We start from the raw sequence: 25,383 nt of genomic DNA, 5'->3' as shown, positions 1-25,383 counted from the left end.
TTAGTAAACATAGGTGGTCATTTGGCAAAAAGCCCAAACATCCCTGTTACTGCTTGATTCCGGGCAGAGCAGTTCTTGCCTGGCCAAATCCTTTTGTTGCTTCGGTGAAGCTATCCGTCGCTGTCGGACGGAGCTCGGCAATGGAAGAGGCGATCTCCCTGGCTTCCTCGGATCCCATCCAAGACGAGGAGCACGAACCTAAAGATACCATTCTCCTCCGCTACTTCCTCCAGGAGTGGCAGCTCGTCAAGTCCCTGCTCGACCGGATCGTCTCCAATGGCGGCGTCTCCGACCCTTCCGACGTTAACAAGATCCGCTCCATCGTACGCTCTTCTTACCCTGATCGCTGATACATCAATAAGGCAAATCATTTGCTCTGCTATGCTGTTTCTATGATAAGTTGATTCAAGATTTACCAGTTCTTGAATTCTATTCACGTTAAAGACTCCAAGGGAGCAAGAAATTTGATCTGTTGGCTCCTTTTTTAGGAGTTTAATTAAAGATTAGCCAGTTCTTGGATCCTTGTTAACCTCATTCTTACTAAAGCCCTAAGAGTTTAAGAAAGAAAAATAGTTTGATCTGTTCTTTCCTTTTTAGGAGGTTAAATCAAGATGACCTTTTCCCTTTTGTTGCGCAGATGGACAAGTATCAACAAGAGGGGCAGCTTCTTGAGCCATACCTAGAGAGCATCATCTCTCCACTAATGTCCTTAGTCCGATCACGGACGGTGGAGCTCGGTACATCTTCTGATGAGCTTCTTAATATTATAAAGCCTCTGAGCATTATAATTTACACACTTGTCACTGTCTGCGGATACAAGAGTGTTGTCAAGTTCTTTCCGCATCAAGTCTCGGATCTTGAGCTCGCTGTTGCGCTTCTCGAGAAGTGCCACCGGATGTCCTCAACTACATCGCTGAGACAGGAGAGTACCGGCGAGATGGAGACCAAGTGCATTGTGCTCTTGTGGCTTTATATTCTAGTCTTGATCCCTTTTGATATCTCTTCTGTGGATACTAGTATGGCGAATAGTGATCAGGTAGATGGATCTGAGTCGGTGCCTTTGGTTGCGAGGATAATGGAGATTTCCAAGGATTATATTTCGAGTGCTGGGCCTATGCGGAGGATGTCTGGATTGTTGCTTGCAAGGCTTTTGACTCGTCCAGACATGTCGAAGGCTTTTCATAGGTAATCCTTACATTCTTTTTTCCTGATGTTAATTAGTATATATGCTAACTAGATGTTGAGAAAACTGAAGTGAAATACAAGTTCTCATTTTTACTGCTTATTTGTGCGCTATGTGTATATTATGATTTCTAGTGCTTTAATTTAAGCAGTGAAGGATTCAAGTAGTTGATATCAAGACGATAGAATAAATTGTAGTAATCCATAGTCTCTTTCTTGCTTTACTCAGAATTGTTTTTCTTAAAGCTTTTCCAACATTTTGGCACCTCCAATTATTTAGCATAGGGTTGTCTCTTATGCATAACTATCTTGCATATTGAGCCCACTGGAACACAGATGTATGCTGATGAGAGTACAACATTATATTATTACCACCGAATTGTTTAATCCACGATATTATAGAGGTGTATCAAGATATTTAAATCATTATACTACCGCCACCAAATTGCTCAATCCACCAGATTATGGAGGTATTATCAAGAGAATTGACTGCTTAAAGGAAAGAAATTCTAGGTAGAAACTGCATTTGATCTGTTATATTTATGGAATATGTTGGGTAGCTTCTGGGTTCAGTAGCTTTCTAGGCTGCATAGCATGTTTATTTGACAATGTTGATATGCCCTTCAAACATTTGTCAGTCATGTATTCCTATTTTCATTTTCCCTTGTCATTTGATGTTCTATCAGATGGAAAGAACTATCTTGCTTTGTTATGGAACTTTTAAGTGGAGCCCTAATTTCAAGCATGCTCCACATATGTCTCTGTGAACATGACAAACAAGAGCTTTGATTAATCTTTGGTCAATTAGATAGTTCTTGTGGAACCGTAGTGCTAAAAGATGCATATGTTGCACTGTGTGCACTATCAAAGGCCTTGATTTTCCTTGTTTACATGTCTGTTTGTACTGCTTGGGTGATAACCACTTTTGCAGTCAATAATTACAAGTGGGGCTTAAATATACTATAATCTTGTTTGAGCAATAAAAAAATTACAAAGGAAACACTATTAGATGCAAGACGCGAGCTGGATGTTGTGATGTATGATAGGATAATAGCAAAAATATTACTGTCCTTGGTAATGTTTATTTGCAATCTATCTTGATATGGTGCAATCCAGATTTGCTCACCAATACATATTGGAGTTTGCGCCAAAGTCTCCCAATGTATATTTGCTGTGTATCACTCTTAATTTAGTTTCTTAATTTATTTTCTCAAATTTCTCAAGGTTTTTAGAAGTGATGATGTTGTGAATATCTTATCCAACAATGCATTTTCCACAAATCACATCATCCTAAATGAAGTCTCTTTTATTTAGATGAGTTTTTTCTGCTAAGATGTCTTACTTCATGCTGATAGCATCATGAACTTGAATGGTTCTGCATCAATTTACTGTGAAAACAAAGAGAGAATGTCTCGAGAAAGGAACTAATTGAATATGGGCCCTTTGTAGCTTTTCTAGTTATGTATATACGAATGAACTGGTACTTTATGCCATCCATGTATTGACATCATAGTTCTTGTGAGTTGAAACAGCAGTGTAGTTTTATAAGACTTTATATCAAATGTAATTACTCATACACTGCAGCTTTTAGTTTTGGTGCTCTACAGTTCCCTTTATTTGTTAATACTTTCTCTGTTCTTGATGTTTCAGTAGTCAGATCAGATGTCATTTTATTTGAATTTGAGTACTGTTTATCTGATTGTTTGAGACTTGCAGCACCTCTCTGTGTAAAAAGATGATTTATAATAGTGGAAAATATCTATCAAATTTTAACATTATGTAGGGACAGGTTGACTTGTTAGTTGTCTTGATTTATTTTCAGTTTTATGGAATGGACACACGAAGTCCTTTTATCTGCGACAGATGATTTTGCGGACCACTTCAGGTTAATTGGTGTTGTGGAAGCTCTAGCTTCAATATTCAAGGTTTGTCTTTCTTTCAATTGATAAATCACAACATGCAGACTCATTTATATGATTCCTGAAGTCTGACTCTATATTTCCTAGTGGCTGCATTTTCACATAGTAATATACTAATACAGTATACAAGATATCCTGTTCCTGTAAGCTTATAGATTGGCATACATTCTGTGATACTTACCCGTGCTCCTCACCCTATCACACTCTAGCCCATATCAGCAACCTTCATCTGAAATCAGATTGTGCGTATTGACTTTACCTATTACATTTGATGTTGGAAAAAGTCAAGTACGTTGGAAATAATGTTGAGAGTTGTTGTGAATGTGACAACAACTGTCAATCTGCTAGTTAAATACTTAAATGGGTTAAAAAATAATCTGCTATCATTTGTAAATAGGAATCATATGCATGACACTTTAAGGAGAAGAGGACCAAGTAATTTTCTAGGAATACTTTAGGAATCATATGCACAACACCTTTTGCTAAGATAACCTGGCAAGAAAACTTGCTTGCACATTTTTTATGAAGTATGACAATCAGTTGTTGAGTTTGTATGATGAGAAGTAAAATATTAGTATTTTGTCAACTTAGTCATGGAAATCATCACACTAACTTGTGAGGTCTTCTTTTTCTTGACCCTCATAGGACACATTGATATGTTTGTGGTTCCATCATTGTGGCTGTACATCATGTTGAGACTAGTTATTTTTCTCTTTTTTGTTCATTAATTTATTTATGAAATTATGAAATTGCAACTGTTTAAATTCCGTCTTTTCTGTCAATTTCTTGTTCAGACACCTTTTCTAGTTTCTCTTTCTCAGACAATATAATGCTTTAGTAAGTAATTTCATTATTCCACTTCTTTAATCCTTCCATTTTGTTGCTAATAGTCTGTGATTTTGTGTGCTGATAACTAGTTGTTTGCATCCAAGAGTTGCAGGTTGGCAGTCGAAAAGTTATCTTTAATGTGTTTTCTACTACTTGGAGTGATAGTGCCCTTTTAATGAAGTCAACTGTTGCAGCTCGAAGTCCATTACTTAGAAAATTTTTGGTCAAATTATCACAACGTATTGGGTTAACTTGTTTGCCTCAACGTTCCTCATCATGGCGATATCTGGTACAGCACCTTCTTAACTTCCTAGCATATCTATAGTGAAGATATATGATAACTTCTATATGTTTGTTCTACTTTTCTTCCTTCATGATAGAGCTAGAATTTTTGTCAACACTTTTTAGTTCATGCAAGGGATTCTAGAGAGCTAATAGCAAGGTTCCAAAAATCGGTATCGGGATCGGGATCGGCCGTCCGAAAAAACGATACGTATCGGCTGTATCGGCCGTATCGGCCGTATCGGCCGCCTGTATCGGATCGGACTATTTTAATTAAATAAAATTCTAAATATTATTAAAAATATTAGAGAAATTTCTAAAAATTTAGAAAAAATTATAAAAAAATAAGAAATAATAATTACTCACATATAAAGCCTAAAAAGTAAAAATCTCTTTTTCTCCCTCTCTTCTTTTCTATCCCTCTAATTGTTAGTCTAAAGTATCTATTTTCTCCCACATTCTTTTTTTTTTTAATCTTTTTCTCTCTCTCTTTCTCAATTTTTTTTTTAATCTTTCCTTCTCCCTCACTCTCTCTTCCTTTTTTCCTCTCTCTTATACCCTTTTTTTTAATCTTTCCTTCTCCCTCACTCTAGAGTCCTTTTTTCCTCTCTCTCATACCCTTTTTTTTAATCTTTCCTTCTCCCTCACTCTCTCTTCCATTTTCTCTCTCTCTCACTCTCTCTTGCTTTTTCCCTCTCTCTCACTCTCTCTTCCTTTTTTCCTCTCTCTCATACCCTTTTTTTTAATCTTTCCTTCTCCCTCACTCTCTCTTTCATTTTCTCTCTCTCTCTCACTCTCTCTTGCTTTTTCCCTCTCTCTCTCTCCTTTTCTCTCCCTCACTCTCCCTTCCTCTCTCTCCCTCTCTCTCTCTAGCTGCTACTGACAGCAGCAGTAGTTGTCATTCTTCTTTGTCGGCCAGACAAACTGCCTGCTCAGCCGCCGCTGCGAAGAGCGGTGTCTGCGCAGTGGCTGCAAGCAGCCGCCTGCAGCAGGCCGAAACCGAGTAGCCGATCCCGATCCGTTTCGGCCGATCCCACTCGGGATCGGCCGAAACTCGAATCCTTGGCTAATAGCCTACTGACATTTTTTAATCCTGACTGTTATATCTTTATCAACTGTGTTTGTTTTGGAGATGCTTGAATCACGTGGAGATATCTATTTCTTAAGATGGTGCTAATAATCAGCTAAAGAAATTGTTAATAACTTCTCTATTTAATACTCATATTAGTACAAAGTACAAACTAGACATGAATATGGAAATCCTTCGACTGATACTCTTTTCAACTACTGGGAGCTAATGATAATCATCCATCTGTTAACTGATTTGAGTGGAAGTAATGCATGTTATGATTCTATCAGTTATAATATGGTACTGATTCTAGTACCTTGTGTCCCTCTTCCTTCAATCTTTCCAATTCTGTATAATATATAGATCTAGAGAATACTGAGCTTGAAAGCTCTACAGTGTAGTGAATTTAAAGCTTAAGTTTACTAATAGATCATCTTCACACTTTTAGACTGGGATTATTGCTTCTAGATTTTTCTCAACAAAATTATGTTTTAGCTAAATATGAATAGTTTTAATGATCTTACAGAAGTCCAGTCTTAGTTTAACAATGCTCTAGAGGTATCCCTTGAAGTCGTTTTATATGCATTGGGCAAAAGCTTTCTGCTTGTTTGAAAATTCTTGATCTGCTCACTGTTTGAATTCATTTTTTATACATTGGATCAGTTTTTTAGTTTGTTTTGGGAATCTCTATCACCACAAACTAGAATATGCAAGTTGATGCTATTCCTGCAGAGGTTTCTGTGCTTATGTCACAATCCTTGCATCACAAGATAGGCTTGACCACCAAAGAACTACTTTTCATCTTCAAGTAGGGAAGATGTTCTTTATTTCCTTTCTACCCTGGGTTGTGGTATCATATGTTTTGCTCGATTGATGTTTTTATAGGATTTTTGACACTTCACAGTATATAACAAATACACAAAAGCATATGCATTTTATTTTACCTTAGCCTGTTTGGCATATCTGTGCAGCAAGTCAGCAACAGCTCTTGAATTATTTCTTTTACAGCTTCAGAAAGATCTAAAACCATGTTACATTTTCTTATTCTTGGTGTCAGCACAGATTACAAAAGCTTCTTAAGTTAATTAATTCGCCTTCTCATGCAGGGAAAGACTAGCTCATTACACGTGAATCTTTCAGTGGATGTTGCTGGAAAGGGTTCAAGCCATTGTTGTCAAAATACCAACCAGCTTGATCATACGGAAATTACGAGTTCCCCAGAAGAAGAGGATATGGATGTTCCAGAAATTATAGAGGAGATAATTGAGTTATTACTATCTGGTTTGAGAGATTCGGTACGTGTGGATTATTAACTGATATATGTTCATTCTTCTGATTGAGTAGAAGATTATATTTAATTTTAACTATAACAGTACATTGTGGTATAAAATTTATGCTTGACTTGTTCTTTTCTTCATCCTCATGTTGTTGCCATTATATCTAATCCCAGCCTTCTCTTCCTGACAAGGTAAAACTTTAAGCAATTATCAGGTTTGTAGTATGTTTTAGTGAGGATTTAATAAGAACTGAGGGATGGACCATACTAGCAGATACATTATTTTAGGCAACAAAGTTATTAGACTGTGTACTATATGATAACTTTCATCTCTAGTTAGAAAGATAGTATTTTTATTTTTTTAAACAGAAATATGGGTAAATAAATGTCCTTGTGGTATCAATGTGCTTTTCTATTGATTAAAATATATATATATATATATATATATATCTCCTTGAAATTTTTTTATTTTTCTGTATATATGCTATTTTGTGAGAGGAGAAGAATGTTCATTTCATGCCATCCATTGCAATGTTCTATGAGAATACCAACATTTATTTCTGTAACTTTGTGTTTATTATTTGGCTGATATTTTTCTTTTCTTTTCTTTTCTTTTCTTTTCTTTTTCAGTTTCTTTGAGTGTTGTATGTGACTCATCTTGTATTCAATTTTATGAAATTCTGTTCAATTAGAAAGAAGCAAAATGTTACACTGCATATTTTCTTATTGTTCTGAATATAATCCATATACTTGGCTCACTATTCAACTATTCAAGTTTAAAGCCAATTGCAACAGGGAAAAAAACCATTCTGGAAGAAATCTCCTGAATGTTTCCCTGCTTTTGCTGGGCATTTTCCTTTTTACTGAAGTCGAATATGTTACAAAGAATTTGCTGGAATTATAAGCTGTTGTTGGAAAAACCATTTATCTTTGAACATAATGTCTCAATGGAAGGTAGATGATAAATTAATGAAAAGCTAAACTAGGATCATTCATGATTACCACTTCAATGTCATGTGAAGTTTTAAGCAGTAATAACTATGATACTTTCTTGATATCTGAACAAAATGGATGATCAGTAGCAAGCAAACAATCATGTAGAGATCAAAATTTCTTTGCTTTTATGCATATCTGTACGGATATACCCTTGGACACGTGATTATATAAACCAAAGGAACATGGTGGTCTATAAGTGATGACCGCCCAGGTATGCTCAGATGGACCAAAGGTGGGTGAAGCCGCAAGAAATGAAGGGCTCAGCCTGGCGTCCTGGTTTGACCGGCTAGAGCTTTTGGGTGTCTCATGCCTTTTGGGTGCGAATATGAACCTGCTACTTGGCTAGAGGAAGGTGTGTGGGCCTTAGTAAGAGTTGACAATGGATAGGGCTCAAGATTTAGGCCTGGACATTGGTCAAAATTGAGAAAACTCTAGACTAGGCAGACTTGCTCGAGTCTGGCTGGATCGATTAGGGCTTTTAGGGGTGGAGTCTGAGGTTGAAATTTAGTACGCAAGTGAGGTAGACTCTTAGTGAGAAATGAGCTAACGTCTGGATAGGGTTTGAGGTATGGATCAAGGCTTAAGGGCCAAAATCCCTGATTGGCCCGCAAGTGCTTGCGCAACTGGGCCTTGGGCTGGCTAGGTTAGTAACTGACCTGGATGAGGGAGGCCCTGGCTAGGGTTTTGGCTGTGGTGAAGCAAGCGAGATAGAGGTTGGGTGGTGGAATCAATCAGTGAACCAGGGAGGTTAATAGCGACAATGTTGGTTGAGGCTAGCAGATGGAGATTGTGCAGTTTGGTGCTGATGGTGTGGTGCATCCAGGGTGCTGGTGGGGGGTAGGGTGGTGGTGGTGGTGGTTCAGCAAGGGATGGTGATTGTGGTTAGCGAATACGGAAGGATTCTAACGACTATGGTTGGCCAACGGTGGCGGTGGGCAAGACAAGAACCTTTTGAGAGGTAGAGATAACTAGGGCTATAGCGCAAAGAGAGACAAAAGTCAGAGGCAGCAAAGGAGGAAGAAGACTAACTTAGGTTCCATTCAAGCATAAGTCTACTCGTGCTGTACTCCACATATTTATAGAGACTAATCTGACGACTCGACTCATTTGACCAGCTCAGCAAGGATCTAATTAATTAATTAAAGCAAACTATAAATGGGTTTGGACTAAACTGTACATTGACTCAAATTAATTAAATAAGTAAATAACTGAACCAAACATAATAAGCAAAGGACTCGGCTCAATCGACATCGAACTCGAGCTAACTTGGTTTCGGGCTCAGCTCAAATCGTAACAATAAGTGCATTATCCTTGGGTTTTGATACACTTGATTCACCCTTCAATTCTACAGTTTTCTAGAAGTCATGTTTCACTAATTGTTCATCTCTCCTCTTTCTCTACAGTTCCACATTAATTCTTGTTGAAACATGTTTTAATTACTTCACAGTACAGGACACAATTGTGAGATGGTCTTCAGCAAAAGGTATTGGTAGGGTAACTGCACGTTTGACTTCTGCACTTTCACAAGAGGTGTTGTCTTCCATATTGGAGCTGTTTTCAGCTGGCGAGGTTTGTAATAAATTCCTCTACTTTTCTATGTTTAAAAGTTATTGCTAATTGTGAATAACCATTGGGCAAGGACACTGTTCCAAAGTGCTTCTTTATTTAAGAAGTTCCCATTTTGCTACTAGATGGGCAAAATTCTTGTTGCTTGGTTTTCAAACATTTCTCACAGTATAAAGAAATAGGAGTAACTGCTGGTTATTTTCTTTCTCTAGGGAGATAGTTCTTGGCATGGCGGTTGCTTGGCTTTGGCAGAGCTGGCTCGCAGAGGGTTGCTTCTCCCTGTTAGCCTTCCTAAAGTGCTTCCTGTTATAATAATGGTAAAGCACTGATCTCTTGCGTTGGTGCTATATAAAATAAGCTTAATCAATACCCTCATACCATTAAGAACCCTGTCTTTCTTGGATATTCATTTTCTTTACTTCAAATTTTACACTAATACTACATGAATTATGTGAGAAAATGCTGTTCTGGCAGTATTGCTGGATGAGTTTATGCATAACTTTTTATTGCTTAAAATCATGTTTCTTACATACAATATTCTTGCGCTTCTTTTTGGAAATTAGGCTCTTCTATTTTTTATTAAACATGAGGTTACTTATTCAAATTATAAATAAACATGATTAAAGGCTTAAATTTAAGGATTGTAGCAGTAAATCTTCTTTGAAGTAACAAATTTCAAGAAGACCAAGATGAAACATCATTCATTTAGCCTGTAGAATCTTATATATGTGTTGTCCTGTGTAACATGTATGATTACTACTTTGTAAAATCTTATCTTGTGAATCTTTTGCTAGGCAGAACTTAGTTCGTATGAGCTTTCCTATGATCTTCATGCTATTAGCTTGACTATTCTTTTCATGTCAATTATTTAAGTTTGGATATGTTTCTGACTTTCTGGAGCGAAATAGAAATCTCATAAGCATCAATTATATGATGACATAATAAATTACTAGAAGTGTGAAATTTCCAGGCATTGCACTATGACATACGGAGAGGACCACACAGTATTGGGTCTCATGTGCGAGATGCCGCTGCATATGTGTGTTGGGCATTTGGTCGTGCATACTCTAACTCTGATATGAGGATCATCTTAGAGCAACTAGCACCACACCTTTTAACAGTTGCTTGTTATGATCGAGAGGTAATAATTGTTTCTAATGGACTAGTAGTAAGATTTGCAGCTCTATCATTTGTAATCAGAATTTTGTCAAAGGTGCTATTCAATTTTTACTTTTTAGTTTGTTTGGTGTATTGATGCTAGGTTAATTGTAGAAGAGCAGCTTCTGCCGCTTTTCAAGAGAATGTTGGAAGGCAGGGAACTTTTCCACATGGCATTGACATAGTGAATATTGCGGATTATTTCTCTCTTGCCTCACGGTTGAATTCATATCTTGATGTTGCTGTTTGCATTGCTCAGTATAAAGAGTATCTGTATCCTTTTGTGGAGGAGTTGCTTTGCAAAAAAATTAATCACTGGGTATGATACTTCTATTTATAGTACTGTGAAGCTATTCAGTTTGATAATCATCTTTTCAAGAATAATTCCTGAAGCTTGCACCCAATCATTTTACATGGTTATTAGTTACTTATTTAAAGTTGGGTTTCACACAATCGTACAAATATTCTAATATATACTTTAATACATATATTCAAATAAAAAACCTACGATTGATGTGTTGAAGACCTAAAATATCTCTAAATACACTAACTTTTTTGTTAAAAATGTGTCAAAGATGTGCTAATGCGTGTCAATAGCATGCAGGAGTGTGCCAGTCGGCACGCCCTATGCTGATTGGCATGTGTTGTACCGACCAGGGATCGGCACGGTACATGCTTTCGGCACGGCCACCGTTAGTTTGCTATATTATCATTTAGCCTTGACTATATTTCTTGAAATCTCCTATTACATGACATGCCAAACTTCTGTTTTGGTTTTATATAATTGACCTATGTATATTCAAGGCTTGTTATTCATGAAAGAACGAATCTTCTTTATTGTTCATCACAGGATAATGTCAGCATTGTTCGCTTTTCAGGAGAAAACCTTAAGAGAACTGGCTGCTGAAGCCCTTTCTGCTCTTGCACGATATGATTGTGAATATTTTTCTGGGTATGTCCTTGAGAAGTTGATTCCCTATACTCTTTCATCAGACTTGTGCACACGTCATGGTGCAACATTAGCAGCAGGAGAGCTTGTTTTAACCTTGCATCAGCTTGGTTTTATTTTTCCCAGTGGTTAGTATTTTCCCTACTTTGAGCTTCATTGCAGTCGGATGTTTTGATTCTATAGTTACTCTTTTCAAGGACAAAGAGATGTTCTTATCATGCTGGATATTACCCCACAACATATAAGTACTTGTACTCAGTTTTAAGTATATCATATTGATCAGTGACTATCTTGTGAATTATGATACAAAATATTTACCTTAACAAGGTTTGGAGTCCATCTTTGTCGAAAGATAAACCTGAAACAGAGAGTGGATACTTATACTGGTTCATCTAGACTCTGGTGCTCAAGATAAGATTTAATACTTTCAGGAACATGCTTCTTGATTATTGTGGCATCAAGGAGACTTCCAAGCATTTCAAATCGTTAATCCTACATATCTTCTTTAATACTTCTACAAAATAAATGTAAGCAAACATAAAGTTTATCAGGGATTTTATTTTGGAAAATTATTCTAATTTATATTTCATCCTTATTGAGGGGGTGTCAGTGTGACAGTAAGGCCCCTGCTTGCTTTATGGGTACAAATCTTGGAAACAACTTTCTCATAAATGAGGGTAAGATTGCATATATTTTTTCCCCTAGATCTTGTGTAGGTGGGAGCCTTGTGTATGTAGATACCCCTTCTTTTTTAATGTATATGGACATACATCAATGGTATAAAGCCATGTGTTAAGTGTCTAAAGACTCTAAACCTGACTGCATCCCCTAATGAGATCCTTTTTGACACTGTGATACTTGACAACAACACTAGGTCCTATTAAATTACAATACTCTTCATTGTCATTTTCTAACTGATTCAGGCATTTTCTTTTGTTGACCTTCCATATCTTTGTATGCTAGCAGTTCTGTCAATATTCTTTTTTTTTTTTTTAATTCTTCTTCTCCTATTGGGTATGGTTAACTTGACTGGAGCATAATCTGTTTGAAGTGTCACATTTACTTTCCTGTTTGCAGACAAGCAAAAAGCTCTTTCAGGCATTGTTCCTGCAATTGAAAAAGCACGCCTTTATAGGGGTAAGGGAGGAGAAATTATGCGTTCTTCTGTTTGTCGTTTCATCGAGTGTATGTCGCTTTCTGAAATATCCTTAACTGAGAAGACAAAAAGGAGTTTACTCGATACCCTGAATGAGAATCTAAAGCATCCTAATGCCCAGATACAGGTAAGACATCTGAGTTTCAAATTGTTATCTTTTCTCTCCAAACTTTGCATCTAATTGTCAGGATACCTACTAGCTAAAGAAGTGGGATGTATATTACTTTTTACTGTTCCACAAATATTTTGATTCCTTGGTATATTAAGTGCATGTTATGTTTTCTAATGGATCCGGATATTTTCCAACCATTAATTTGCTTATTGGACTGAACTTTGTTAATTAACTTTTGTTCAGTGTGCTGCTGTTGATGCATTAAAGCACTTCATCCCAACATATGTCATTGCTTCTGGAGATAAATTTGCTACTTCAATTGTCTTAAAATATCTTGACTTTCTAGATGATCCAAATGTAGCTGCTAGAAGAGGTGCTGCACTGACTCTTGGAATTTTGCCACATGAATTCTTGGCTCTACAATGGGAAATTGTAATAACAAAGCTATGTAGCTCCTGCACAATTGAGGTAGTATGTCTAGATTTCAATTAAAAGGATTAGAATTTGGCCTGGGGAATTGTGTGTAGTAGTATGGTTGCAACTAGTTTGATTTTACTTGCAGGATAAACCTGATGATCCTGACGCTGAAGCACGTGTAAATGCTGTCAGGGGACTAATTTCTGTTTGTGAAATATTATCCAACACTTCTAGTTATAGAACTCCAGAAGATGAATTTTTAATATATTCACTTATCAAAAGTAAAGTCATGGTGACTTTGTTTAAAGCACTTGATGACTATGCTGTGGACAACAGAGGAGATGTGGGTTCTTGGGTACGTGAAGCAGCAATGGATGCCCTTGCAAGGTGCAGTTTCATCCTTTGCAAGAGAGACTCTGTTGCCTCCACAATGGCACCTAGCATTCTGCATCAGTCTGAACCGCAGGATAATGATTTTGGTGCAGCTAATCATGGGTATCCACTGTTTGATGCAGATATTGCTAAGAAACTTGTTGCAGGCCTTGCAAAACAAGCTGTTGAGAAAATAGACAAAATAAGGGATGTAGCTGCTAAGACTCTACAAAGGATTCTCTACAACCAAAAACAATATATCCCTTTCATACCTCATAGGAAGTTGCTGGAAGATATTGTCCCCAGCAATACAGATCTAAAATGGGGTGTAAGTTAATGACATTCTCTATCTTTTAGTTGTGCTGTTAAAACTGAATGAATTGTAATTACAATCTGTTTTCCTATTTAACTTGGCTTCTTTCCCTGACAATTTTTATCTGTCATGATCACTAATTGAACATCATGATCATTAGAGGAATTCTTTAGCTTATGGAGTATAAGGTCTGGAGATATTGTTGATTTGTGGTATCCTTTGATCAAGTGCTAATTTGTCAATTTTATGATTGGTCCTATATATTGGTTTTATCTCAATAACATTCATCTCAATCTGTTCATGTAACTTTTGTGGTTAGTTATATATTTGTGCATTAAGTGCAAGTGTAGTACTAATAAGTCATAAGAGAAATGAGGTATTGCACACAATATTTTTCTCAAGCTTTTTCCGCCATATAGCATAGAAGTTCTTTCTCTAAACTTCTCAATATTGGACAAGTCTAGAAAGTCCAATAGAATTTCATCTCATTCACAGGAAGTACTTTTCAAAACATTCTTTAGATTTTCTATGATAGGATATTGCCATGAAATTCAATCCTGTTTTCATTACATTTCAGCACTGTTTTCTGGCATTGTTGGACTTCTCAAGATCGTCTTGTTGCTATATTCAATCCTCAGTGCTGCTGCTGGAGTCTTTAGAAGCTACTGTTTCTGCTGGTTTTGGTGTACAATAAGTTGGGATAATTTGAACATGTAAGAGATTAAGACAGAAATATCATCATATAATAAGATCTCTGTGCATAAGAGATTTATGTCATGATATAATAAGATATGACAAGTTGAATGTGTAATAGATTTTGAGAACCTTTTCATAGCCTTTCTATCAGTGTGTGCCCTTATAAACTACATCTTATTGGACTCGCATTAGGAAGGTGGTCAATGTTGTCGGACAATTTATTGAGGTCATTTTTCCTTGTAAGTCTAACAGATTTTGTTTCTTTCATGTAAGCAGGTGCCTGCTGTGTCTTACCCACGTTTCGTGCAGCTTCTGGGGATCAGCTGTTATAGTGGCCCTGTGCTTTCTGGGCTTGTGATCTCTGTGGGAGGATTGCAAGAATCCTTGCAGAAGGCATCAGTAACAGCTCTTCTGGAGTATCTTCAAGCTTCTGAAGTTGGAATAGATGAGAGAAAAACAAGGGAGATAATATTGAGTGCTGACCTTCTTTGGGTTCTCCAACAATATCAGAAATGTGAAAGAGTTGTCACACCCACATTTAAGGTATTAAAATTACCGGACTTTGTTAGGTATCTTTACATAGCCCCATAGCCATGCACTGTATTGCAAAATTTACTTCCTTCCTCAGTGGCAGATCCGTGATGGCGCATGATGATTTCCTTAATTTAGAAGTATAGTTTAGAAACATTTTAATGATTTAGCAAAAAAAATTGAACAGTGATTCCAAGGCTTGTGTCCTGGGAAGGTTTCGCTCAAACTATTGGAACTCCATGAATCTTGAGAATGAGAAGCCGTTTGTATTTAGTGAGCACAAACTACCAAAGTCAAAGGAGCATGATTCGAACAAATTTTACTAGCAGCAGGTTGACATGAGTCAATTAACACAATTTAAAGCATAAAATCAAGAAGTTTAATGTTGCTTATCGTTTCTCACTGGAACTTTTGTTCTGTTTTTTCCTCATATAACAAAACTTGAGAAGTAAAACACAATTAACACTATGATATAGTCCCATTAGGAGGGCATATAGCAACAGAAAATTCTGAAATATTTCATAATTCTAGACAACATACAGAACCAACATAGGATGTGCAAGGATAATGAGTAGAGTAGGTAACACTGAAATGTTAAGTATATATGGTACTTACTTCCTTTAAACTAAGCAGATGTTAAATATCTCTACATTAGGATATCCACTTAACATGATATAAATGCTCATACTTCATAAAAGAAGGAAACAAAGAAATACTTCTCTAATGCATCATGATTTTGCCAGACATGCATCTGACCTAGTAAACTACATGAGATAAAAACCACTGAGATAGTTTGTGGTGGATTATCCGATCCTTTCCTTGTCTATGTAATCTAGTACTCTAATTTGGCCTATTTTCCAAGTATTGCTGCAGTTTGGTTTGAATAATTTACTGAAGTACAAGTTAATTAGATAGAGAAGTGAATAACTTCACTAGAAATGCTGCCAGAATATTTTCCGTTCACCTGTGTACCAATTTACATGAACTGTATTGTGATAAAGTGAACTCTCTGCATTTTTTCCTATTTAATATGTACCATTCTGTGCATTACTATGTGGTTAAAGGCCCTAAGACAATATCTTAATTTTAGGATGTGGCTCTATTATACTTGTATTCAATTTTATTTAAGTGCAATTGTTTGGTTAAGTGGTAATCTATTAAAGTAATCTTGATATATGCAGTTGTTTGTTTTGCATCTAACAGAATTTTTTGTTGTTACAGACAATTGATGTTCTTCTCAGCAAAAAGGTGTTCTTGAATATGGAGGTCAGTTTTTCTTATTGGAGTTAACTTTGATATTTCCCTATGTATCATTTGTGACACTAGACACTAGGATTTAGGACACTATAATCATGATAAATTTGCTATATGTTATGCTTGATCATATGAGGTACATTTAGTCTGATTTCTTTTAAAGCTTATATTGTAAATGCTCTTATATTTTCTGCATCCCTTAACATCAATTTTTTTAAAAGTTTTTTATTATTGTGTTTTGCCTATTTTCAGCAATATTGGCCTTAGGCAATATTTGATAGAAGACAGACTTGCTTCTCTGTCTCTTACCAGAGTTTGCAAATTGGGCTATATTTGAGTTCCTTATTCATGATAAGTACTTTATAGCAACGTCAAACAATGGGGTTGGATGTTCAGGACATGCAACCGGTGGTTTGATGCATCCATAGTGCTACGCCTACAAAAAAGTTAACCCTGGAACTCATGAGCTAATTCCTTTCATCATCTTATTAGACCCCCTTTCTAAAGAATCTATAATTATTTAGTTGTTTAGCATGCTTAGTCATTTGATGGATGGTAGAAGTCATGAAAGTGTTGCTACTACATCATCAAAAAAATTTACAATAACACCATACATTTTGACTGTATGACAAATAAAATCCTCTCTTTTCATTATTATAAATAGAACCTTCTATTTGTTCAAAAATACTAAGCCATATCGTGCTGTTTGATAAAGAGATATAATTTAATCCAACCATCAGATTGACTTAATTATATAACTGAATTAGACCTCCAAAACAGCTTGTAGAAAACATCAATTTTTAATAAAATAGGATCGAATCAAGCCTCTAAAATATAAAAATCGCATCCAAACGCCGAATATCACAAAATCAATGGACCCAAAACTGTTGTTGTTTAATCTCAAACGTCATGTTAGAGGAGTGAGATAAGAGTAATTTAGGAAATATAAAAATATCATTTGAATTAAATGAAATATTATACTTTTTCCATTTCGTCAGGTGCTTGTTATACTAAACTTAACTCATGGTGTTGCTTTGTATTTTTTAGCAAATAGGAGGTTCTATTTATAAATAATAAAAAGAGAGCATTATTTATAATATAGTCAAATTGTTGGGTGTTATTTGTAATTTTCTTACACCATTATTCAGTTCCCAAGGTGTCAAATTGGTTATGCTAGTGAGCCTAGCTTCTTCACTGATACTTTTGCAAGCTTGCAGGTGGAGGTTACTAGGTTTTGTATTGAGGACTTAGTCAGGAGACAGCTGCAAGACCTAAGGTGGTGTTGCTTGTAGTCTTGTGGCTAGGGGTGAATACAGGCCGGATTAAATTCGACCCTATCCGGTTTTGTATATGAGTTTTGCTAGATATGGATTGAGGTTTTTCTATCCATTTTGATATCTAATATTGTGAATTCGCATCTATATCTAGATAGTCTATGCGGATACAATATGAGTTGAAGAATAATATCTGAATCAATATCCATATACATTAGATTTAAAATATTATAAAAATAGTCATATAAAAGGCTATTTTTGTACTTTTATATGAATCTTTAATCTAATTTTCCTATATCTTTACTGATTGTACTATAGATTTGTTGCAACTATACTCAAGTTTTTATAGATTCAGAAAATAAATACTTATAATATCTAATGTCCAATCAGTATCCGTGGTTGACTAGTTGTACTTAGCGGATATGGTAATTAAATTTACTAGTAATATTCGGATTCACATTCGAAAAGAAAATGGATATTGATATGATTTTACCACTATTTGATCCATATCTGGTTCATTCCCCCTATTTGTGACCATTTAAACAACTAATAAAGTTTCAGTGATTTTCACAATCATGATCGTCTCATGGATGATCTGCAATATATAAGTGGAAGTAAATTGTAGGAAATATTTAAATTGAAGAATGAGTATCTAATTCTCTTATAGTTTTATTTGGATTCTGGCAATTCAAAACTTGTTTATATGCAAATAAATTGAAGAAAGATCCTGGATCAAAACATAGTTATAAATGTCTTTATTATAAGAATATGGCTCCGTCAGTGAATTGCAGTTTTTGATGATTTTAAAAAATACAATGGCTTTGACCTACCTTTGTCAATGGACCACATCTTGCAGTAAATGATGATTGGTGATTGCAGGCAATAAAAATCTACTGTTCCGAACTGGTACAGTGATCAGATTGAGAACTATTCTCAATCCATCCATAGCCATCATCAAAAAGTTCCAGCCTTACAGTATGATTGAGAGGTTATGAAGTTTTAGGCCCCTGTTGAACTGATAGGTCTTGGGTCCTAAGAGAGAAAACAACCAAATAGTGTCTAAATTCAAATGCCAGGTAGTTGTTTACTTTTGTAATTGGATTTATGCTTTACTTTCTTTGATACTTTATATCTGTTGAAGAAGTGGAGAGAAAGGGGCTTGTAGTGTCCTCTAAGGATGTCCAAATACCATAGTCATCAGAGCATATCCATTACTCGATGTTAGACCGGTTATAGTTTGATATATTTTAACTTCTGATCTGAATACTTAAATAGTATCTTTTATGCTAACCTGCTAAGAAGACTGACATTGGGACTGGAAGGCAGTTTTCTGCATGATGAACTTTATACTGCCCAGTGCCTACATCAGTTAGATTGACCAGGGGTTTACCTCCCTATATCCAACCCTAGTTGAAATTTGGTTGCTTATGTGTCATCAAATTTTCAGAACGAGTAGCCAAGGAACTTTGGCAGGAAGTTTTCTATTATCAGTACTAGGATCTGTATTTCATTTTCCTATGTTCTTATATTTATTAGAGTTCAATTAGCATAAGATCTTTGCTAACTACAAACTGCTAAAAGATGGCAATTAGGGTTCAAGCAATTTCTCTGTAGGACTTGTGAGACTTATTAGGCAGAGTATAACATCCAATACATGTATTAATCTGATTTTCTTAACTACATTATGTTTTATAATTGGGGGCATTTCAGGTGGAATTTTAATATGTTCTTAAATAATATGTCAGAACTCAGAAGTCCTCTTGTTAAGAGAAAAGAGTATTGTGAGAACCCAACTGTGCTCTCCAAAGAATGCCATACTACGTTGCCTCATGGAGCCAAGTCAGGCTTTGTTAGCAAACTACATGCTTCCAGTTTATGCAGTCATTCATTCTCATTTTTAAGTGCATCCTTACCAGGATTCTTCTTGACACAATTGACTTCTGTCATGGAGGATCCAAGGCAATACTTAAGCACGCTTGGATGACCAGATTGTGTGGCATGATCAGCTCGCACGAGATTTACTTATAGTGCTGGCGGTGCCAGCAATCCATAATAAGATATTATTTTGGCAAATAGGTACACTAGGAAGTTGTCCAAATTTGATATTATGTGTCTTCTTTTTTTGGGTGCTTTATGTAGCAAAGTATCTATTATGAACTCATACAGTTCAATTTTTATTGTATTGTAATTGAGATTCAGATTGCAAATTGTTTTCATATAATTAATCATGGTATATAGGGACGGAGTCAGGACTTCTTCACAGGGCTTTTGGATTCTCTTGCCATTGAGATGAAAGCGACAAAGGACTTCACAAAGTTATGTGCAGGTCTTTCGATTCTTGGATATATTTCTTCTCAAACAGAGGCAAACAACTCTCGTGCATTCTCTCACCTCCTCTCTTTCCTAGGCCATCGGTACCCAAAGGTTGGCACATCCTCCTCTATTAATTAAGTAAAGACTCATGGGCTTTTGTTGTCAGGAATTTTCCATAGTAGGATTTTTCTTATTTTTCTGGTTCTGGTGTTAAATAAGGTGTTCCCCTTCTGCGTATAGCCTATATATGACAATGAAAGGTTCTAGGACATTGTATGTCCATCTGTTCAATATCAAAAGTAAATAAATTATCTGTATCACTCATTGGTGCTGTACATATAGTTAATAAGTCTTGCTCCTTGTGCATAAGTTAAGGATGTCTATACGTTGCTCCTCCTAGATCCTCTACTAGGAGGTCCTTTCCTTTACTAATTTTTTTCTTTTTGTGTGTGTGTGTGTGCGTGTCTGCCCACTTCTAAATTGATAACTCAGTTTAATATTTCATACATTTTGTTTTGTCCGACCTCCAGATTCGGAAGACTGCTGCTGATCAAGTATACCTCGTCCTGCTACAAAACGGAGATCTTATTCCAGAAGATAACATGGGCAGAGCACTTGAAGTTGTTTCTGATACCTGCTGGGATGGAGCTGTGGAGGAAGCAAGGAGTAGAAGGTTGCAGTTATACGAGATGGCTGGCTTGGAAGTATCTGCCTCTCAGAATACTAGCAGTAAAGAGAAAAGCAGTGCTGTTCAGCGAAGGGCTTCGGTAGCTGATGAGAACAAATCATATTCATCCTTAGTTGGTTTTTCTGGATTTTAGCTACGTGTTCCTTGTTCATTATTGTCATCTTTACTGCACCTTTGACGAGGAGGTTACCGTTTTTATTTAGAAATGTGTATTTTATTTTTCTCTTGGAACTTTTTGGCCAAATTTTCCCAAAGAAACAGAGAGTATCAATTGCAATGCGTGAGTCCTACATTTATGTACTGAAGACCATTATATTTATTGAAGCTCGAACTCCTCCTAGTTTGAACAATATAGTCAAAGTAGAATAGACCAGTAATGACCAAGTATCTCGTTAATAGATTGATGCATTTTAATGGGACTAATTTGATTGCTGAGAGCAAGATCAGTTGTTAGATTTGATTCATTTGCTGGTTATAACTTCCTTCAGCTACACTTGAACTTACCACCAATTACACCACTGTAGCTTAATGATTATTATTTTCTCATATAATATGCATTTACCATTATTCATGGCCATCTCTATTCGGACCTTTCCAATGAGATGCGTCGTTCGTGTGGGCTTCATCCAGAAGATTGGACCATGATGGCTAATGTAACTGACGACCTGCTTAAAATCTGGGAGAGTCCCAGACACGACGGCCTCAATATCCACGTTTCAGCTCCCCCAACCCGGAGCTCTCGACACGTGTTTGAACGTAACGCTCCTGCATTTCCTGTCCTTCTGCACAACCTCGCCGCGCAAAGGAACGGCGGGTATCAAGTCACGATTTATTGCGAACTCCGAAAACAAAAAGGAGAACTAGATAAACAAGAAGCCACCGCTTAACTATGACCGGATCATCTGCAATTCATGCAGCACAAGTTTCCTTCACCCCGCGTACTCGTCGGCCTCCTTAATTTTTCATATCATGGTTGAATCCGATTCCTATGTCGGGACTTTCACACGATCAGTAAGAGGAAGTGTGGGTCCCGTCCCGGAACTCTCACGTGTCGCCTCTTCCGTTCCCCAGGCGCCATTTCCATTGCATGGCACTGTGGCTTTCGCTTACTGGGATTCCCACTGTGGCGAATCCAGGAGGTGAGCGGTGCAACTGCACAGCTATAATTTCCCCCCCTCTCTCTCTCTCTGTCTCTCCCCCTTTCTCCCCCTTCCCAAAGCTCTCTTATCCCCTTCTCCCTCCAGAAAGTAACCCGATTAGTAGTGCCCCCGGATAAGCTAGCTAATCCATGGCGAAGAGCTCTTGGGTCTCGGGATGCGGCCTCTTCCTTGTCATGCTGATTGCGATCTCGCTTCTCCGGAAGGAGAGCTCCGCACGTGTGTTGGGGGATTGGGATCCGGCGATTCGGATGCCGAGCGAAAGGGTGGGAGTTGAGGGAAGCGAGGCGGAGGACGATGAGATAGGCACGAGGTGGGCTGTGCTCGTCGCCGGCTCCTCCGGCTACGGCAATTACAGGCATCAGGCGAGTTTTAAGGATTTGTCTGCATATTTCCACCTATTTTTTAAATTATCTTGCGGAGAACTCTTTTTATACACTTGCGAAAATTCCTCTGAGGTCGATTCCAAAAAAAAGAAGAATTTTTAGTGCATTTAACTCTTCTTTTCTCCACTAGCAAAGAAAACCTTTCGGTTTTCCTTTTCGAAATAGCTAAAGAATATATGGAGAAACAACTTTTAATCAAAAACAAATACTGATATATATTTGGATGATGTGAAAAAAATTACATTATATTACGTAATTAGGAGAAGGGGTAAAAAGATTATGACGAATTTGGTTGTAAATGTTTTCTTGTGCATGGGATAGGCGGATGTGTGCCACGCATACCAGATATTAAGAAAAGGAGGGTTGAAGGAGGAGAACATCGTGGTTTTTATGCACGACGACATCGCGAACAGTCCACTAAACCCGAGGCCAGGGGTGATCATCAACCATCCCCAAGGTCAGGATGTCTATGCTGGAGTTCCCAAGGTATGCTACTTCTTTTACATCTAATTTGATAATATCTATTCCGACAGTCGAGCCTTGTGATTCTATTGTCTATATACTTTGAAGTTTAGAATGATGTCTGAATTGGAATATTTTTTGTTACTCGAGTGTAGTATGATTTGAGAGGTAATCGTTGCACATAATATGATATGACTATATACTTGTTATCTTGAAATGTTATGAACGGTTAAATTGTCGGATTATACAAACTATGTGGATACTACTAGTTAATCAGTTGAGCCATGAATACTAAATTATCATTTAGAACTAAAAGTGTAAAGTTGTTAGGTAACAAAACTGTATATTATTTCTTATGTGGATAGAAAGAAATGTGCGATAGATGATAAAAAAAAAACAGAGGGGCTAAATAAGGTTTGAACTCTAGATCTTTAGAAAATTAGGTTATGATTTTGACCTAAAAATTTAAGTCATTAGATAATAATCAACAATATATATCATACTTTTAATAACGTATACAAGAATAGTTGCTTGATTCTAAGTTCACTTACGTTGCAGGATTACACCGGGGAGCAAGTCACTGCTCAGAATTTTTATGCAGTACTCTTAGGAAATAAGACCGCAGTCCAAGGTGGGAGTGGAAAGGTTATTGATAGCAAACGAAGTGATCATATCTTCATCTACTACTCTGATCATGGTGGACCTGGTGTTCTAGGTTGTCTTCATTCTTCTTTTTCTTATGCTGTGTTAGTAAATCAAACATATTTCATGTGTTGACCTCTGATTTTGTGCCAGGAATGCCGAATATGCCGTATCTCTACGCTGCTGATTTTATTGGGGTGTTGAATAAGAAACATGCATGCAACAGTTACAAGAAGATGGTGAGAAGATTATTTTTTTAATCCTTCTTTTCTGAATTGGTCTAATAGAAACTTCCTGGATAATATGTAGTGATACTTGAGCAGGTTATCTACGTTGAAGCGTGCGAAAGTGGGAGTATCTTTGAAGGTTTAATGCCGGGGGACCTTAATATTTATGTGACAACAGCATCCAACGCACAAGAGAGCAGTTGGGGAACATACTGCCCGGGTATGGAGCCCTCTCCACCCCCTGAATACATGACCTGCCTTGGGGATCTTTACAGTGTTGCTTGGATGGAAGACAGGTTAACATGTGTTATATCTTATTTCTTTTATGAATCTTTGCACAAATTTCTATTGATTGCTTTAGCAATTTAAATACAACTGGGGTACATTTCGGCTGTTGGAGGAAATTATTCTAAAATGCCACTGTCAAAGAAAAGTAACTTTTGTTCCTATGATGCTCATCTATATATTTATTACTTTTTTCATTTGGAAGCAGAGATCGTTTCTTGTGATGTTTCCTTCCCGGAATTTGTTTAGTAATTAAAGCTTCTCTTTGCCATATGCTAACTAAAAGTATCTTTAATGCAAAAAATATGTCATGGTACTGTTATATCACAGTTAACTGCATTGCATTTTCTATGCAAGTCAATTTAAAATTTTAATGCCGCCTCCTACGAATATTCGCAGCGAGACACACAACCTTAAGAAGGAAACCATCAACAAGCAATACAAGAATGTAAGTTTCCAATGGTGTCATTCTTTCCTTAAAGCTGCTGCAGAGTTTTACTTGGGAAAATTTTGACGCGTTGGTGGTACGCAGGTGAAAGAGAGGACTTCTAATTTCAACACCTTCACCGCGGGGTCCCATGTCATGGAATACGGCGACAAGAGCTTCAAGGGGGAGAAGTTGTACATCTACCAAGGCTTTGATCCAGCGAATGCCAATGTTACCGAGAACGGCCTTTGGCCTGGCATGAGGGGAGCCATCAACCAGAGGGACGCTGACCTTGTTTTCCTGTGGAAGAGAGTAAGCATTAATCAATCCTCTCCATTGTCTTGATTGTTATTTAATTATGGCTTAACCATAGAATGTCTTTAAACCTCACATCAAAAGGTAATCGGGCCTTTGATCTTGAAGGATACAGCAGACGCTAATCTAGTTGTGTTAAATTAATTTTGTTAAACTCTTAACACAAATATGATACTTCAGTGAGTGCTTAGGCATTAAGCTCATAACTTCAACACAGTTATGGAAGTTCGTTAGCTTAACTGTGGTCATATCTAACCTTCCAGTATGAAAGATTGGATGAGAGATCAAAAGAAAAGAAGGAAGTTCTCAAGGAGATCACCGCCACTCTGACGCATAGAGAGCATATTGATAGTAGCATCGAATTTATCGGCAAGCTTCTTTTTGGAATAGAAGGTGGCCCTTCTAAGCTGCAAGCTGTTAGACCACGAGGACAAGCATTGGTTGATGACTGGGATTGTCTGAAGACAATGGTAAATCTATCTCTCTTCTAACAATGTTTTACTTACTAGTCTTTTGCTTTATCCCTTCAATTAATTATCTGCTTCAGGTTCGAGTATTTGAATCACAATGCGGATCACTCACACAATATGGCATGAAGCACATGAGAGCATTTGCAAATATTTGCAACAACGACATCTCCAAGGATGCAATGGAAGAAGCTTGTGTTAGTGCCTGTGGAAGCTTTAACTCAGCAAGATGGAGCCCTCTGATCCAAGGATACAGTGCTTGATTCCAGTCTCTACTGCAAACTCTCTATCAGTGGAAGAAACTTAACAAGGATTTCAACGATTAATTTCTAGCTTCTATGTTGTTAAGTAAATAATGGATAAAATTACCCAACAGAACCAGTTTGTTAGTCCACAGTCTTGAGCTTCTTTGTTAGATGTACACTGTACTACTACATGTAAGCTGTTAGTGAAGAACATAAACCCAAACAGAATCTCTGTGTGTTGTAGTTTTTTTTTTTCTTTTTTTAATAAAAGGAAATATATTAAAGACTTAACTACGATTATAGAGAACACCGGTCAAAAGCTCCAAACTTTGAGAAATTTTACATTGTGAAAAATATTGTAATAGTAAATATCTTCGATTCTTCTGGTATCCCAGTCAGTGTCATGGATCTCTCGGTGT

General features: G+C 36.9%; 2 protein-coding genes across 4 annotated transcripts; both read left to right on the top strand.

The window, feature by feature from the left end:
* Positions 1 to 53: 53 nt before the first annotated feature.
* LOC140782397 (tubulin-folding cofactor D) lies at positions 54 to 20,701 on the top strand. Of its 3 annotated transcripts, none has more exons than XM_073128931.1 (17): positions 61 to 323; positions 638 to 1,185; positions 3,005 to 3,107; positions 4,042 to 4,218; positions 6,387 to 6,575; positions 9,005 to 9,121; positions 9,331 to 9,435; positions 10,089 to 10,259; positions 10,380 to 10,595; positions 11,155 to 11,353; positions 12,303 to 12,508; positions 12,737 to 12,961; positions 13,056 to 13,610; positions 14,568 to 14,834; positions 16,044 to 16,088; positions 19,589 to 19,774; positions 20,194 to 20,701. In XM_073128931.1, the coding sequence occupies exons 1-17, from the start codon at positions 141 to 143 to the stop codon at positions 20,482 to 20,484; spliced, it is 3,783 nt and encodes a 1,260-aa protein (XP_072985032.1). In that variant the 5' UTR covers positions 61 to 140; the 3' UTR covers positions 20,485 to 20,701. The 3 variants fall into 3 exon arrangements, with proteins under 3 accessions (XP_072985034.1, XP_072985032.1, XP_072985033.1); XM_073128932.1 differs by lacking the exon at positions 61 to 323 and having other exon boundaries at positions 638 to 737; positions 821 to 1,185; XM_073128933.1 differs by lacking the exons at positions 16,044 to 16,088; positions 19,589 to 19,774; positions 20,194 to 20,701 and adding an exon at positions 14,173 to 14,308 and having other exon boundaries at positions 54 to 323; positions 14,568 to 14,608.
* Positions 20,702 to 21,523: 822 nt separating this feature from the next.
* LOC140781397 (asparaginyl endopeptidase Rep2) lies at positions 21,524 to 25,255 on the top strand. Its single transcript, XM_073127343.1, has 9 exons — positions 21,524 to 21,873; positions 22,216 to 22,380; positions 22,915 to 23,071; positions 23,152 to 23,237; positions 23,322 to 23,521; positions 23,910 to 23,958; positions 24,043 to 24,249; positions 24,516 to 24,722; positions 24,800 to 25,255. Exons 1-9 carry the CDS (start codon positions 21,640 to 21,642, stop codon positions 24,980 to 24,982), a joined length of 1,488 nt encoding a protein of 495 aa, XP_072983444.1. The 5' UTR covers positions 21,524 to 21,639; the 3' UTR covers positions 24,983 to 25,255.
* The last annotated feature ends 128 nt before the right edge of the window (positions 25,256 to 25,383 follow it).

Source organism: Typha latifolia, chromosome 2 (genome assembly GCF_019914945.1).
Source record: "Typha latifolia isolate L0001 chromosome 2, TyphaL0001v2, whole genome shotgun sequence".
NCBI classification, from domain to species: domain Eukaryota; kingdom Viridiplantae; phylum Streptophyta; class Magnoliopsida; order Poales; family Typhaceae; genus Typha; species Typha latifolia.
This window is presented reverse-complemented; position numbering and strand designations above follow the sequence as displayed.